Here is a 17,975-nt window from a genome sequence, read left to right as displayed (position 1 = left end):
TCATAAAAAGAGCTGAACTGCAATCAAGATAATCTTTCTAATTCCAGTCTTTCTTGCAACGGGGAAATACTTCAGATGCTGCAGCTTTCTCCATCATTGATTATGTGTGTTAGACCCTGTGTGTGCTTTGCCTATATAAGCAGAAAGAGAAATGCTTTGCTTTAATTGCTTGCTGATTTCAAATAATGTTTTTTATAAATCAGCAGCTCTTCTCAAGTGTGCCTCTGGTTTTTGAAGTAAAGCTTTGCTTTGATTTATAAACTATTGATTATAAACTGAGCTTTTGTTTCATCTGCTTTTGTAGTTACATACATATAACCAGCATACTGAATGCCTCTAAAGCTTCTCTTTTTTTTTTTTTTCTTTAGGGAAGACTCCTTGATTATAAGTGTTGTTGCATCCCAATTTGTGTTTTAGAGCTCTCAAAAATGTTGTATATCATTAGCCTTTTGCTTTAGGCAAGAATTTGTGCAATCTCAGTAAAGCTAATCAGCTGTCAATCAAGATTTTTTAGAAAATTTTTGTGTTTTGCTGTAAGTTCTAAAATCCTTCCTTTTTTATGTCTGACTTACACATACTGCTGTAGTAACTGAAATTTGCACCCTTAGCCTAGAACAGTGGTTTGAAATGTGTCTAGGAGAGTAGTACAGAATTGGGTAAAAGATTATATAGCGCTGTATGTGAAGAAAATCATCACCTTTCTGTGTCAATATTTGCTTGTATTTTTCTTAGTCTTGACTTAATATAAGTGGCTGCTGAAATGCCAACAACTAACTCTTGATTACGTGCTTCTTTCAACCCTGCTTGTGAGGATAACTACTTGACTTTTGATTCTTGTGATCTGCCTTTGACTCTCTATGTCATATTTTCTGAATTTGGCTCCCACCTTTTCCAGGATGTTTGTGCTTTAGACAGAAAATACATAAAAGTGTAAAAACTGTAAAAAGTGTGGTATGCTATAGAAGTGGAAAAAAAATATTATTGTTTTGCTTTCTGTGGAAGGGAAAGGAGTGGGAAGAAGGGAGCATCAAGACAGCATCCTTGTATGCATCCATATTGAAACTGAAGTACCTGTACTCCAGCAACCTTCTTGCTTGTTTATTTGTGACATCTGCATCACAGAATGACTCAGTATTGTTATTGGACACATTGTGTTACATAGCATTACCTGCCATAGCCATCACTTTTTAATAAAAGAGGCTTCCTTTATTTGACACAAGATGGTGCAGCAGAATGTGCTTTGCTAAGCTTGACCCTCCTGCACCCAAATCACACTACTGAGACAGACGAGGCACATTTCAAACAGAGAGCACCTCCACGGTTAGGGGATATTTATGGAAAACATAGTTTTGCCTTTTCTAAGCAGTAAAATCTTGGTTAAATATGTGTTTTAGAACTGTTGTGAAGGAGATCTCCAATTGCGTTTCTCTTACCCTCTGAGCATCAAATGGCCACTTCTTAGTCTTTTCATATACTTGCAACTAAATGTATAAAACTAAACTGAACAATAAATTTATTAAAAAGGAATATTTATTTTGTCAGCACTAGAATTTTTAATCCTTATGTTGTTATGGTTCCCACTGCCAGATCTTCCTCCACTTTCAGTTTAATTGCATTTACAGAATCACAAAATATGCTGAGTTGGAAGGGACCCACAAGGATTATTGAGTCCAGCCCTGCACAGGACCATCCCCAAGAGTCACACCATGTGCCTGATAGCATTGTCTAAATGCTTCTTAAACTCTGTCAGGCTTGGTGCAGTGAGCACTTTCCTGAGGTACCTGTTCCAGTACCCAACCACCCTCTGGGTGAAGAACCTTTTTTTGTTATAAATCAACCAATATTTCAGTTACAGAGATATTCCCTTGTGACCCCTTAATCATGCAAGTTTTGAAGTCCTGAATTTATGGACGTGACAATGTTTTTATATTCTGGTTACTTTGAAAGATTAGTGTTTCATGGTCACTCTTTTTTTTCCTTAAGAATAAATGTTTGGTTTTGAGAACAAATTATTACTCTTAAACCAATAACTCTCCTTTTGATGTATTTAACTTTAAATCACTGACAGTCACACATCAGAAGCAGATTTGATCTGTAATTCAGGTGATGCTGCATCAGTGCAAATGAGGGCTTTAGGGAAGGACTGTCTGCTGACAGTTCTCTGCCCACAGACTGTCAGTCCGGCTGCTGAGCCTGGAAGGTAAATCCAAGCTACATTTACCTATGAGGAAAGCAGCTTGGTAGAGCTTTGGTTTCATTTGAAAGCATGCTGAGGGAAGGAAGATTTGATGGAAGCACAGACATTTGCAAGGCAGCAGAAAAGTCTGAGGAAAGGTATATATGTTTTCCTGAGAGAATGCCTAGGTTACTCTGTACCCATTTTCTACAGCATTGATGCAATTTGTGGAGTGACACCAACATGAACCAATGCAGTGAAGTATACCAATCCAGAATATGGCTTGAAATGAAATGGGTTTATGATACATTGAACTTCTAATGTTATTTCAAGGGAAATTTTCAAAAGCCCATGAGTAAGTCTTGCACCCCACTGAATTATTTTAAAAGAAAAAGATTTCCTAATCAGAAACTACTTCTTCTTATATATCTTTAGAAATCAGCATCATGCATCTCTGTTAACTGTCAGCAAGACAGATGTAGAAAAACTTTGTATAAAACTTTACCGCATGTAAGTGATGTCTAGGTACATTGCAGGTATCGAAATGGTTTTCCAAACCATCAGTAGATAAGTCTATTATTGTCCTGTTAATAAAAAATGACCTGCTCAACCTGTGTTGAGAGAGCCACTTCTAGTTGTCTATGACTGCAGTTATGATAGCATTTCAGTTTAGAGCTGTTTTGGAGCAAGCCTACTCCTCCTCACTTATCACACCATGGTTTACGTCACAGGCTAGTTTTGGTGTGCACAAGGTAGATTCCTTTTGGAAGTAACTGAGTCAGTGTTTCTGAACCAGTAAATCATGCATTCAGACAGGTTCAAACTGTGTGCAGTGTGGAAATATTTGATGCAGGGAATGGTACTGTCTTCCCTGCAGCAAAGCTGCAGAACTATATGCTGTGTAGGTGTAGGCCTTCAGCATTGTCTAGTTCAGTCTACTGATCTGCTCCTGGTGCAAGCAGATCTCGAAAATTCAGACGTAGCCAGAGGGTCAGTGCCAAGTATGTGAACCAAGTCTGGAGTCTGACTGTGTCATAAGCTCCCCACAAGGGAGATGTCTTCCATCTGCTGCTTTTGAAGAGAGAAAATGCACGAGGAAGAGAAGAGAGGCAACAGATATCTGAATGGTACTGTCCACAGAAGAACTGAATAATAATATTTGCAACTCTTTTATTATGAAAAGGTCAGAACAAAACCTGACATTTTTAAAATTCCAAACACATAATTTAAAAAATAGTGAAGAACCATTCTATCTTTTCCAAATACGCCCCACCTAATCATCTTTCTGAATTCTAATTGCGAATGAGGCAAATTTCCATTCTTTGAAAGCTTTTGTGTTATTTCAATTTTTTTTTGCCATTCACCAAAACCATCCCACTGAAGTATATTTGCTGTACTTCAGGTTGATAGATACGTAATTGGGAAGAGCAGAGAGCATAAAGAGGCCAAGAGGAGGAATGAAAAAGGCAGATATACGATGTTCCCCTGCATCCTTTCTACTCTGGTAAAGTTCACTGTCTGTAGCCTTCTGTGTCCTGTCAAGGCTGAGAAAGAGTTACTGGGATTCATCAAGCTGTAGGAGCATCTGCACAATGGGACTTTAGTTAGTAGTTCCATACTATCCCCTTTGTCTGGTAACTTGGCTGTGTTTCCTCTTCTATAGCTGAATTGCCTTGTCGAGGACAGTCCTTCGTACTGTTTCCATGGGGATAGGGTATGGGGACTATTAGGTGGGTGAGATTCCCAGTATTCACTTGCAAGGAATATTGAACAATGCAGTTTATCTATCTGTGTATGCATGCTTACACACATATGCAGAATAAAACTAAATAGCTGCATTTGTAGTCACAGCTACAAAATAGAGATGATTATCTTCTAAATAAATTCTGAATTATTAGCTTGTCTTTTTTGTGTGTGTGTGATTGCTTGGCTTTCAATCCATAACTGTACGTTCTTTTATATGTTAAAATATCAGTATGTTATTAAATTTGCAGAAACATTCCCATAGTAAAAAGTTTCCATATTATGTTAAGAACATTAACTGTGAGATATTCGAAGTATTATAAAAGTGTTAACTGAAGATTGTGTCTTTGTTCAATATAGGTGTTACCATAGGAATAGCCTATGCCAATATTTTTTAAAGGACTACCCTAAATATGTGTATTCGGGTGGGGAGGTGGAGGTGCTGTTGATATTTCCTACCCCTTTGCAGACATTTCTCTGGGGGATATTGATACTGCTTTCAGAAAGTATTAATATTGCTGATATGAAACACATCCAGGTAACACATCATGTTAAATATAAAATGCATTCTGTGAAAATAGATTCTTTTGTCTGCCAAAATACTTTCTTGTGTACAATACAGGTAAGTGGTAATTTTAAGCTTAAAAGTCTTTGGCTTTAAAACAAACAAACAAAACCTACATGGATATTGCAAACAATCTCTATACTTAAGAGAGCATAGAGATAACTATACTACTATATACTTACTATTGTTTATGGGCTTAAATTTACTAAAAGTTTTATTTTTTAACACATGTTGACTGTTTAGAATGACAGGCCTTGCCTTGCAATCTTTAAGCTACTTGAATTGCAGAGTCTGCGTGGAATATCTAAGAACAGTATTTACTATGCATTAGAAGCGTGGGCAGCATGAAGAGGTGTTGGACTAGGGAAGTGGACTTTGGGAGCTATGCACGTATGGACTTCTTGAAAATACAGAGTTAAGTGCTACGGTTGCAAGGAATTCACATGGAGACCAAGTTAATGGGAACCTCTTGTGTGCTCCTAGGATTGCAAAGGGGGGATTTCACCTGAATCAATCCCAGGGATGGCCCATTTGTGATGCCTTCTGCTTTCTCCTTGTGGCACATTAGGGCTCTCATGGTTGTTACAGGAAGTGGCAGAATACTCAGTGGACACTGATGTGGGAGGACACCCACACAGATTTGTCTATGTTGTGTTCCCCGTGCTTGTGGAGGATATGACTTTCCCAGTGTGTCCATCCTGCCTGGGTTCTGGAGTGGTAGCCACTCTCTGGGAAGGCAGTGGTCAGGATGGGCAAATTTTAAAGCCAACTTCAAGGGGCAGAAAGCCCTTGAGTATGTAGCATTACTCATCTTGTCTGCCCACACACCAGGATGAACGTCCTTGTGCTGCTATTTCGAACAACACACACTCAGTCTCTGATGCTCTGACTTGTCAGGCTGTGAGACCCACTTTCTTAGTGAGCTCTGCTGTTTGCTCTGCTGCCTGCGCTTGTTTATTGTGCTGTGTGTTCTGCTGGGAAGGGCCAAGTAACAACACTGATTCTAGAGCAAATCTTTGTAGGTCTGTGTTGCTGGAAGTTCAGCCAGGAAGAGGGAAGAATGACTCACCATGAATACTTCAGAGATTTTCAGAGTCGATGTCTCAGTTACTCTCCTGCTGTACGCTAGCCAGGCTATGAATTGTGTTTCACAAGGTCAAGCCAGATGGCACTGTGAAAGGAGCACTGAGAGAACTGTTCAAGGTAGTAGGAGTGTTTCTATTATTAAATGAAGTTTGTCGAGCTGATATGGGCAAAAAATTGGATTCCAAAGAAGGATAGACTCACAGATGCCACAAGTGATGCAAAGAATGTATTGCGTGTAAGCATGGTGGAAGAGTATATACATTTTAAAAAAAAATGTTTTCACTAAATATTTTTGGTCTCTTTGAATTGAACAATACTCTATTCTAAAGAATGCTTATCTGTATTTATCATTCTCCAGATATGACTCGGTACTGAAAGTCAGGACCTGGTAGGAGAAAGGTGAAATTCTCCAGTGAGAGGCACAAAGGGAGGGGAACAAAGTGTGACAAATGGCAGGGGGGAATGCAGGTCAACTGTGCAAGTGTACCAGCATTTGATGAATACTTTCCTTTCCTCTACAATGAAATAATCAGAGGAAGCTGGTAAATATATGGCTAGGAATTAAGGTTTTATCCCTTTAAAATTAGATGCACCTGAGAATTAAACTATTTTTTCCACTTGCTACAAGGAGAAAAAAGATAGGATTAAATATGTGATGAAATACACTATTATAAGCTGCAAAATGGTAAATAGAGAATGACTGCTACAAAAATAATGCATTAAAGAGACTTTTAGAACTGCGCTTTAGTTGCTTCATATGTAGGATAACAGTAAATGCCAGGGAATAGAAAGCTTTTAGGCTGAGGATTTTATTGGTCAAATAAGCTGTTTGTGGTAAGTAGTTATCGGTGCTGTTGATGCAGTGTGATTTTATAAACTTCTTGCTGTTTCTGGAAATTACTTGTAAAGGACATTGAAGGATAAAATAAAATTCTACTATAATTAGCTAAAAGGGGCAAGAAACATTGATATACTAGTTCAAAAAAATACCAGGCAGACAGTGAGAAATACACTTTGGGGAGAGCAAAACGACATTTATTGAGAGGAAATGAGATAGAATGTAGCAAATGTTTATGTTACTATAAATCCCTACCAAATTGTGGGAAGGAAAAAAACAGAGAAGGCATATAAGAAAGGTGGTAAAACAAATGATGTTTTGCTAGGTTGTTAGGCAGTTTAATAGTATCACATAAAGTATACATGTTTGTAATCTAAGAGGAAGGTGTCACAATATGCTACTGTAAATGATAATTGAAGCTTACCATTCTGTAGTCACATTGTGGGGCTGTGGCATATGCAGGTGAAATTATTTGAAAAATCACTCAGATAGTAGTGGTCAGTGGTTCAGTATGAAAGAAATAGGGGAAAAGGGGGAAAATTTTTTAGCTTGTGGTTGATGTCCAGCAAGGATAAACACCTTTTGGCCATTCTCAGTCAAACCCAGGATTTACCCAGAAGGTTCTGCACTTGCAGCAGAAGTGCTTGACCCCAACACTGATGAATTATTTCACCTCAGAACACCCTACCTTGCTACAGACCAATCTTTAACTGAGATAGAAGAGCACACGTGAAGGAAGAGTGAGGGGGGGAAAGTATGTTAAAACCCAGATTTATTTTCATGTGTCCCATGTGGCAGTATTAGAATGGGAGGGCAAAGGAGTTCATACTTTCAGCACTGTGTCTTGGAAAAGATCATTTTAGCTTTCACGTGGAGATTTCCAATATCCCCTGAGCTCTCCAGAGTATCTGCTCTATAATGCTAAACCTGCCTCACACTCGCTGCTCCACTTACCCGCAGAAGATTTCAAAGCCTTTCAGTTAAATGTGGTGCACAGTCTGTGCTCCTGTGATATCCAACATGACAAAAGAAAATGAGGTTAAATACTATGTCCCTTGACAATTTATGGGTTTACAAAATGAGAAGGAATTTAAAATAATACCAGTATATTATTTATTTCATTTTATCTGCACTCTAACATGTCAGTCAGTTCCAGCTGATGACAGAAACCAACTAATAGTGCTTGTGCCAGCAACAGAAAAGGAAACATCCTTTAATAGCCACTAGCATGGTGTCTGTACAGTAATACAGCAGGAGTCACTCATTTTGTGAAATGGCTTTACCTGAGCATGAAATTGTTAACAGATTAGGGTAGAACCTGATAGAACAAACAAGGTACTGTTCTGGGGCAAGCAAACCACAGCATATCTTGGTGCTGACTGGATCCATTCTCTCTCTAGCAAATGCAGTGTTTGATATGCATGTTTTTGACTAAGCTAGGTGTTGAGTATGTTGTCATGTTTCTGGTTCTATGAGCGGTTTAATTGGTTCAGCTGTGATTACCACAAACCTTCCACAGCTTAGTCTTCACAAAATTTATTTTATGGTATTTAATAAGAAACATGAAGGTTTCAGTGCAATTATTTTCCCATGATAAGAAGTGTTTTGCAAATCTTAAAAAACCAACCAAACAAAAGCAAACAAACAAACCCAACAAAACCGCAAACCAAAGAACCCCAAACCAAAAGTAAAACCACCAGAACGTTTCCACTGTGATGGATTTCTTTTAGTTTTAGAAATAGATTGTCCACATAATCTGCGATATGTTTTTATGAAGTTAACTTTTTTTTTATGATAGTGTCTCTGGTTGTAGAAGGATAGCTGTATTTTTTAAAGTTAGGGCATACATCTGTCTTTTAGAGTTAATTCATTCAGCTTTGAGGAACATCAGTTGAGGCAATGGGGTATTTTCAGTAGGGTAATATGGAGTCCACTTAGTCTGCACATTGTTGCTGCAAAGGCTAGTTTGAAAAATACTGAAATAGGGTTTTATTCCTGCACCTCATTTAACCCAAGATAAACATAAAAGTAAGTTATTTTAAGTTCCTAAATACTTTGCTATCCTGTGAGACCTCTGATGGCACTGAAGTTTCATGCTAGTCAGCTCATCTTAAATATTTCTGTCTCTGTTACTTTTTCTTTGACAGGTTTCATACCTTTAGTAACTGCATGGTGCAATGGTGTGGGACACAGTGTTTGGTTCGAACGCACAGTAGTCACTGAATCTTTAGCATTGATTTTTAAGGGCAATGGGATATCATTGTAGGCCTTTTGAGTTAAGCAACAAAAAGACAAAACTTGGACAACAATTGTAAAGAATTTCATGAGACCAGATCGTAGCATAGCATGTATGCAGCACTATCAGTGTTTGCTCCTACTTTTGAAAAGAGAAGGAAATCAAAAAGTGAGATTTTATAGGAATACCCATTAATTTTATAGAAACTTAATATTATAGAAATGAAAAGCTGAAGAGAAAAAAAACCTCAAGAGATGTTAGTAAGATTTAGGTAAAAGAATCAGTGAAATATTAATTTTCCTGATTTTTGTACAAGTGACCTACTCACAACTATTTATGAATTTCTAAGTGCTCAAATCCCCATCTCCCCCCAAAGACTTTGTGTTTTGGTCTTTTGCTTTAGAATGTTTTTGATGTTACTTTCCCTCCTACTCCCATTTATGTTACACTCTCTGCTGTCCAGTTCTCTCTTAAAGTCTGCTGCTGCTGCTGGACTGATACCTCTGAACAGATTAAAGTGATGTATGTTCTACGAAGGCTTCCCAGATGCCAGCGATGTGTTTGTAGGTGTGCCAGCATGGCTTTTTGATAGTACCAGCAATGTCTAGAATGGTACTTCATGTACTAAGTGTTAAATATAGCATGAGGCACAATCGTGACGAGGTTGATAAGAGCATAGAAAAAAAGGCTTTGATTTGAAGATAATGAATTAACTTGGCTTCTACTGTAAAGGGACATAGTACTATCCTGTGCTCTACTTCTTCAAAGAGAGTGAGTGGAGTTTCACCAGGGACAATTTAGCAAAGATGTAAGAGAAACAAAAGGGGGGTGAGGTGATGGTGTAGCACTCTCTGGGAGTTGTGTTTAGATGCCCATTCTGATAGAGAAGAATAAACTACTTGAGAAAAAGAGGCAGCAGAAAAAAAATAGCACTGAATCCTAAGAGAGTAAATAACGATAGAGGCATACGCCTGCTGGGAGAATTTGGTTCTTACTGTACACCACAGGCAGGAAAGATGTATGACCCTGTCAGCATATAGCTTCACCACTCTTTGCATCATGCCACACATTGAGATACAAAGAACATGGAAGGGATAAAACGCTGAGGAGCTGTCCTTGGCAATTTTGGCTAGTTCTCTCTGATCCCTGCCCAGGAGTCGGGCTTGTAAACCTGACAGTGTTTTCCCTAAATTTAGCAGCATTTTACTAACCTGGCTGGTCTGCTTCTGCTGTCTGGGAGGTTGGGAGAAGGAAAAAGGAAGCAAGGGCAGAGGTGTGAACCACTTCTTGTAATCACAATCTGGAATCTTGAACATCAAATTGAAAAATTGTGAATGGGAGAGAAATTTCAGTCGCAGTCAGCCTGTGACAACTCCTCATTGTACTAGTAGACAAGGGGTAAGTGACATCATCTTGTCCATGAATTAAAGGATCTATACCCCAACTCCAGCATCTGGTGCACATCTGGCAGGTCTAAGGCGAGCAGAGATGGGAATACTGTATGCATGTTAGCCTCTGAATATGGAAAGCCCTTTTTCCTCCAATATTGTAGTTTAGAGAGTATTGGTGGAACTTATATTTTTAGCTGATCTCTGTAACCCAAGGAAACTCCCAGCACAACAGACCAAGTCTGGATTGCCTGTGGGAGTGGAAAAACATGAGATGCAGCTGGTAAAAATGGTTTCTCTGAAAGGCTGGGAACAGGCACATCAGAACTTATTCACCTGCTCTCTAGAATATGCAGAAATGCAGATTTTTGTGCTAAACAAAATGCCTCAATAGCTTGTTATGTATAGGTGAGTATTAAGGATACCTGGATAGGAGAGTGACTGAAGGCATTCTCTTCTGTGGAGGGAAGCAATGTTTTAAGGCTCTTAACAGCTGTCAAACTAAGATTAAAACCAGTTTTAAGACAAATTGATGATCTTGTTTGGGAGGTAAGATAGTGCAAACAAATGCAGAGAAGAGAGACAACCAGTTACACAGCTGAGCTGAACACTGCTCTCCTAAGAAAAGCACTTTTCAGTGAATGCTGCCTGCTCATTATTCTTTGAAGGAAAAAAGGCTTCAGTGCCAAATGGATAAAAAGTAGTTTATCCTATGAAACAGCTGTAATTTGAATTAAGACGACAGGAAACAGAAGCCCTCATCTGTAGTACGGAAGGAGAAAGTTTCTACCTGTCCTTGATAACCTGTGGTCAAAGCACTGCTCCTCTGTTCAGCAGGAGGGAGTGATGTGAAGGAAATAGGACTCTTTTGTAACTCCTACAAACATTGTCTCTCCATTTTCCTCTTATCCTGTGCAGGCAACTAGAATAGATTTAACCTCTACTCTACTGGGGAAAATAAAAGGTGATTAAATAGTAGGAAAAATTGTATTTGTCCATCACCCAAGAAAGTAGCAGAGCAAATGGGAAGCAGTCCAGCTGGACTTTACCTTTACACTGCCAGGTGCCAGTCTGAAATGGAGACTGGTGTGAGACAAGAGTAAACTGGCTGCAGCCCAATAATTGGGCTCAGAGAAGCCCTTAGAGAAGAGCAGAGAGCTGGGTTTCAGGGAGCCTGGCAGTCAGACTTGCATATACAGATTGTCTTGGAGCTCAAGCTAGTTATCAGGTTTTCACCAGGAACTGTTCTCCTTGTTATATGAAAAACAGGTGGGTTTTCCTAGCATTATGTTGTCATATACCTTACCATGGCCTGCTGTTTTATGGACTCCCTTTCATTGCTGCAACCAGTGGAGAGGCTTGGAGTTTGATCATCCTAGCCTTATATATGCAGCAAAGGCTTTTTTAAACTTTCTCAAACTCATCATAGGCTTCTTTCCAGCTTTTTTTTTTTAAACTTCACAGTATCATCTTATTATGGCAAGTTGTCAACATGTATATTATTGTTAGCTTTGCAGTTTGAGGTTATAGCTCCACCTGCCCCAGCCCCTGAGTATGTAATCACAGTAATGTCCTTGGTGGGAAGCATACAGGGTCATCTAGGATTTGTTTCATTTACTAAAATATGGAATAATTAGAGTCAGAGAGCTTTGTGAGTATCCAACTGTAGCTCAGTGAAAAAACGATCCTTGTCACACTGCTGGTTCAAAACAACAAAAAAAAAAAGTTTCTGTATTCAGGCCATGCAAAATACCAATTGTTTTAAAGAAATTTATTAGAGGAGAAGGCGTTGTTCAGGCAAACACTAAAGAATTATGTTTAAACCTGCCAGCCTGTTTTTGCAGCTGAGGTCATTACAATAGCACAGAAAAAATGCCTCAGTCCTGTTGAATCCCACCAGAATAGTAGTAAGTAGTATTAAGTCCAAAGAATGAACATTCAGTATTACAATAATGCCCGGAATACATCTTATCCTACTTGGTTGTAAGTAGGAACTCAATTTGCTGTATACTGTAAAAGTGACTTGAAATAGAATTTTATTTAGATAAGGCAATCAGGTCTTGTGGTAAGAAAAGTTTGAGGGCCATTTGCTCTGAGCATTAGTTGTAAATATGTTGTTTACTATAGTACAGCAGTGGAGAGGACTGTATGACAGAATCACAGGATGGGTAAGGTTGGAAGGGACTGCTGGAGGTCATCTAGTCTGACATTCCCTGCTCAAACGGGGTCTCCTAGAGATCATGGTACTCAGGATTGTAACCAGAGACAGCTTTTAAATACTTCCAAGGAGGGAGACTCGAATGGTCACTAAATGAAAGATGCTGTAAAGGTGTTCTACAACTAACTGAAAGAAGGTTTGTAGTGAGGTGGGAGTTGGTTTCTCCTCCCAAATAACATAGAATAGGACAAGAGGAAATGGCCTCAAGTTGTGCCAAGGAAGGTTTAGATTGGATATTAGGAAAAAATTCTTCACCTAAATGGTTATTGAGCATGGAAACAGGCTGCCCAGGGAAGTGGTTGAGTCACCATTCCTGGAGGTATTTAAAAGACATGTAGATCTGTCAAATTAGGGACATGGTTTTGTGATTGACTTGGCAGTGCTGGGTTAACATCTGAACTTGGTGATCTTAAAGGTCCTTACCAACATAAATGATTCTATGATATATTTATCTATATATGTAGACAAAAAAAGTTTATTACTGCCATTTTGACTTTTATTGTTATTGCTATTGTACAGCAGTTAAAATGAAGCACGTAAAAAGCTTGTGACTTTGGACAAATCACTCTGTAAATCAGTGGCAGTGAAGAGCAAGGAAGGCAATCCTGTAGCTTCAGTTTAGCAAGTTTCATCCTACTTTTACAAGTCTGAAGTAGTGTTATTTGTAGAAACAAAAAGGGATGCCATTCCTAGGGTCCAAGGATGACTTATCAGACAAGGTATTTCAGGCAGGCTGTTGCTCAGCTGCTGAAGAGTAGTCATGCGATGAGGCATGTTGCATGTCTGCACAACTCACCAGCCACATTTCAGCAGTGTCCTCCTTTGCAATGTACTGTGGCATACCCATCTTCAGCATAACATGATACCTAACCTAACATATAATTTGCAAATCAGCAAAGCAGAACCTCATTATTCCCACAAATTCAGTTAAAATCCTCGAAGACACTAAGAAGAAGTAAACCATGCCAAGGAAAGCTATTTAAGTTATATTTTAAAAAGTCACAAAAACGTAGTGCGTGATGAGGGGAAGACAACTATTCACCCTCAGAATATAATAGCAAAATCTTCATCCAAAACAGTATGCTGGAAAGTATTCCTAACCTGACTGTGCGGGAATTGCATGCCAGGAGTTTATTGCCCCAGACATTTACTGAAATTAATTACATATTTTTTTATGCAAACTATGTAAATTAATTGATAAAAGCCTCTGGAAAAATCTAAATATGCATCTGCATATGTATTGAACTTATAGTTCAATAAAATGATTTTTGACAGAATTAGTTTTAGTGACAGACATGTTGGGTATCTGTTAAGCACTTTTTGCTTCTTTAGTATTTGTAAGCAATCAGTGAAATGCAACCACTCAAGGCTGAAAATGAAATTCAATCTGAGATTCATTCAAACAGCAGGAGTTCTCCACAGATGCTTATTACTACGTTACACATAACCATAATAGCTGAGCACCATCAGCTATGACTTGTGATGTGAATAAATTCTGTCATTTGTGGTTCCCACTCTTCTGTGCTTTCCCCAAAAGGGACATTTTTTGTGCAGTCTTTTTTGTTGCTTCTTTTATTTGCACACATAATATATCTATCTATCTATCTAAATACATTACATTCCCTCACTGGGGAAGTATGCACACATGAGTGTGCACTTCTCCCTCTTTTCTCTGTCCCATCCCCCTCATCTGTGTTTTATTGAGGGAAAAGGTGTTGCATGGGAAGGAAGGGGGAATGTTTGCAATGACTGGGTGGTTTGACCTGCTTTGTAGAAATAGCTTCTGCACAGGTGGCTGTCGTCTTTTTGGAAGTGAGTTTCACTGCATGAGAGATTGACTGCTCACTGCTTTCCTTAGACCATTCTTACAACCTTCTTGTACCAAGCCATTTGAACATTCTGAAAGCAAAGTCTGAGACTTTCAAACTCAGGATGCCTTGAGCTTCAATTTGTAACTCCTGAATTTCAGTGCAACTTTCTCAGTGTATTGAGATTAAAACCTGCATTAATTATCCCACTCACAGTAATCATCCAGCTGGAGTCATGTACGAGTCAGGTTTTCACATATTGCTGGGAGTAAACCAGAGCTTACTTTTCATTTTGACTAATTTTCCTCAAGCCAGGCAGGTTGGGTTGACTACCAGAGTTGTGCAGCACTTTGCTTTTATATGAAACCCATGTTTTGCTTCCAAGGAAAGAGTGTGGACCGTAGGGTTTTGGCTTGAAATGACAAGTCCGTTGATGGTCCCCTTTCCATTTGACTCCTTATAGGAACTAGAATAGTCTTTGGCAGGCAGTGCATGAGAGCCTTAATTTGTTACAGCTATCATAGATATGTGCATTGCTTTCTTTTCTGTTCTGCCTGGTTTCCTGTGGAAATAAGGCTTTTTCTGTCATGCTCTTTATCTGCCAGCCTGTCCAAACCTATCCTATTTACTTTTTTAATTCGTTGCCCAATTTCAGTCCTATTTAACATTGAGGCAGATGCCTTAATGATTTTGAGGTTCTACCACTGTAATGAATGTTGGCAGCCTGATGGAGGAGAGAGATTTAATTAATGCTGTTCTGATGTGTGTGCTCAGCTTTTTCTAGGTATGAGGCTTTATTAGCTCTGTCATGAATGAAATTCCTGTTTTTATATTGTTTGAGCGTTATTTCAGCACCTTTAATTGGTGGCTTTGCTTCTGTGGTTTATCTTGCAATCACGCATTAGAGCCCTAATTAGGGTTCAAATGACACTGAGCATGACAATGTTTAGTATGGGAGCTGATACTACCAAGTATCAATGTTACTAACTCTGGCAGATAATAGAACTCCATAAGAACAAAAACCTCTTTTTTCACCACTCCTCCTGACCTCAACTCCTTAGCTGTTCTCATCTTATGGGGAGGCCAGCCTGCTGCCTGGGGTCTCCATCCTGAAGCAAATTTTGCAGCACTTTGGGCTGCCGATGCTTTTCCATGCCAGGATTTCTCTGTGAATCATGCAGCCCTCACCTTCATCAGCTTCTCTTCTGGGACCTAGGGTTCCCACCTGACCTTCCATGCAGGAACATTGCTCTGTCTCGCTCCATTGCTGCAGATTAGCATGCGTGCTATGGATGAAGGGGCGACGTGGGGAACAGTTCACTTCCCCTACTGCTTCCCAAGAGAGATTGTCCATGTAGTACCATGGTAGGAGGGAGCAATGGAGATAAGACAAACTAGTCTAACCATCCCATTTAACCTGTGGCATAGTTCTATCCATTTACACGAGGAAGCCAGTTTGACTTGCATATTTTAGGTATTTCCTCACTTACATGATAATCTCTTACTTTTTTCATCTTTCACATTCTGTAAAACTGTGGAGTGTGTTTTGCCATCTGGACAACAAAATAACAAAGAAAGATTATTGACTTGAAAGTCCAAAGAGTATCTGGATTTGAGCAGTCTAAAACAGTCAAACCCTTATACAGGGAATAAGCAATAGATGCATACATTGTTTTCAAGTTTTAAATTTATAAAAGGCATATATCGGGATTATGCTTAAATATGACGCATGTGCAAGATCAAATATTGTATGCTTTAGATCACTGCCTTAATTGTTTTTTAGACTTGACGTTTAGAATTTATCTGTCAGAATTTTATAAAATAGGCTGTTTTTATTTTGAGTTATGAATCTGAGACGGAAGTGGCAAATAAGATGTATAGCCCAGTAATGTGATCCTTTTTAATATTCCAGGCTTGGCTCATAATGATGTCTATAGATTATCTTGGTTGAGTTCCTGAATAAGTATGCAATAAGTGTATTCCTTTTTTTCCTGTAGCAAGACATTTAAGCATTAATTTAAGTGTAAGTCAGTATGTCATGACTGTGTCTTCCTACATCTTAGTCTGTGTTTTGTGGTACCTTTAAATTTTGTTTAGACCTCTGTGTTACTCTAGTCTTAAAAGCGGTTTTTATTAGCAATTGAAAATAGTAAGATAGTCACCACTAATTCTGAGAAACTGCAAGAATGAATGTAAGCATGCTGTTTTATAACCTTTTATTTTACATGTTTTTCATTAATTCTAATTTTTTCTTCTCTTAGAGTATATCCTAGTTGTACATACCAGAAAACGTGTGATGAATTTGCAGGCTTGTCTGCTTACACAACTCTTCCTTTCTGCATGCTTTTTTATTACTGTTATCACAGAATATATTGCCTCATATGTAAATATCAAAAGCACTGTAAAATGGAAAATAGCAAAGTACTTAATACCATGCATACACGATTTATTTTATTTTAGTTTTTTTTTAATAAGTGAGCCTTTCTGCTGGAATACAGGAAACTTTATACAGACTGCCTGCAAACACTTTCACAGTCAGTAGTTGTCTTAGTATTGGTCCTAACTAGAAAAGCACCCAAATCTCTCTGAAATGGTATGTTATTAAATGACACTATGGCTTAGCAGAAATGGAATACCTGTCATAGCAGCCTGGCTCTCCTGAGGGTTGTCTCTCTGGACCAGAGTAAATTTTGCCCTGGTTTGCGACTCGGAGAGTTTAAATGGGTTGCACATGGGTGACTCCAGGGAACGCAGGAGTTTTTGCTTCCCCGTTCTAAATTTAGAATATGCGTTTCTGACATTTACTTCACATCTGCAAAAGTTATTTGAAGATTATAACATGAATATGTGGAAAGAGGAGAAAGATTTGCCATTGAAATCTTGTTTACATTTTTGTTCTTTTGCTTTTTATTCCAGTGAGATGAAGCAGAAGTTGGATGAAGAGGGTAACAAGTGCAGCATCCTTTCCAAGCAGCAGAAGTTCAACGAGCACTGCTGTATTCGCTGCTGCTCCCCTTTCACATTTCTTATCAACAGCAAGCGACAGTGCCAAGACTGCAAGTACAACATCTGCAAGAACTGCAGTACTTACCAGAAGAAGGAGAAGGCTTGGATTTGCAGCGTCTGTCAGCAAGCAAGGTAAAGACTGTTCAGCAACCTATGCAAAGCAACTGTGGCCTGACCAGATCTTTTCCTTTTATTTGTCAGTAGTTAACTCTGGTGGGATAGGACGTGAAGTACCTGTTTATGTAGGAGTTGATTTGTTCCTGAGGTGTGACATGCCTGGTTTTTGTAGAGGTTAATTTGTTCTGAGAGTGTTTGGTCACGTGTTGCATTTTCCAGGCTTGCTTAGCTGGACTGATGTATCAGCAAGCAGTAATTGGACATAGCTTGTGCAGGACCAGGCTCTCCTGAAACACCTGGGTTACTAATGGAACCTGAGCACAGATGGTGGTAAAGCAATTAATCATTTTGCAGCAAATCCCTTTGATGGGTGGGGAATGGAAAGAAGAATATTGGTGAATAGATCATCCAGCTGTGGCTGTTTTGGAGTGCTTTTCTAAATGCCAGCTTATTGGTGGGTATGCTTTGAGCTTACTTTGGCAAGTACCCAGAGAAAATAGCAGTGCAACATCTGTTAAGAATATGCTGCCAGGCTTCTATTTGCAGAGAGTATCAGGGATTCACTCTCTCACCCTTCTGAGGGTAACAGAGCCACCACATTTAAAGATAGCATCAGAAAAACAAAGCAAATTCAAGCAAATGTTTTACAGCAGCAAAGAGGCCGTTCCTTGGATGGCGACTGTGATAGTCCTTGTCTGCACTGCAGGCCAAGTTCCAAGAGCAGCCCTGTCTGTGACGATGTAGCACTGACCAAGGCCTTTTAACTCAGACAAGAAGGGTGAATGAAGTGACTC

At 39.0% G+C, this 17,975-nt stretch overlaps 1 protein-coding gene across 1 annotated transcript in view; it reads left to right on the top strand.

Moving 5' to 3' along the window:
• MYRIP (myosin VIIA and Rab interacting protein) overlaps positions 1-17,975 on the top strand; it is a 197,605-nt gene that overhangs the window by 63,099 nt on the left and 116,531 nt on the right. The window contains 1 exon segment of the mRNA XM_018075908.2: positions 16,975-17,196. Coding sequence (XP_017931397.2) covers positions 16,975-17,196 — 222 coding nt within the window.

Source organism: Manacus vitellinus, unplaced genomic scaffold (genome assembly GCF_001715985.3).
Source record: "Manacus vitellinus isolate BGI_N305 unplaced genomic scaffold, ASM171598v3 scaffold_3_pilon, whole genome shotgun sequence".
Taxonomy (NCBI): Eukaryota; Metazoa; Chordata; class Aves; order Passeriformes; family Pipridae; genus Manacus; species Manacus vitellinus.
The sequence above is the reverse complement of the archived record's forward strand: the minus strand, read 5'-3'. Positions and strand labels throughout refer to the sequence as shown.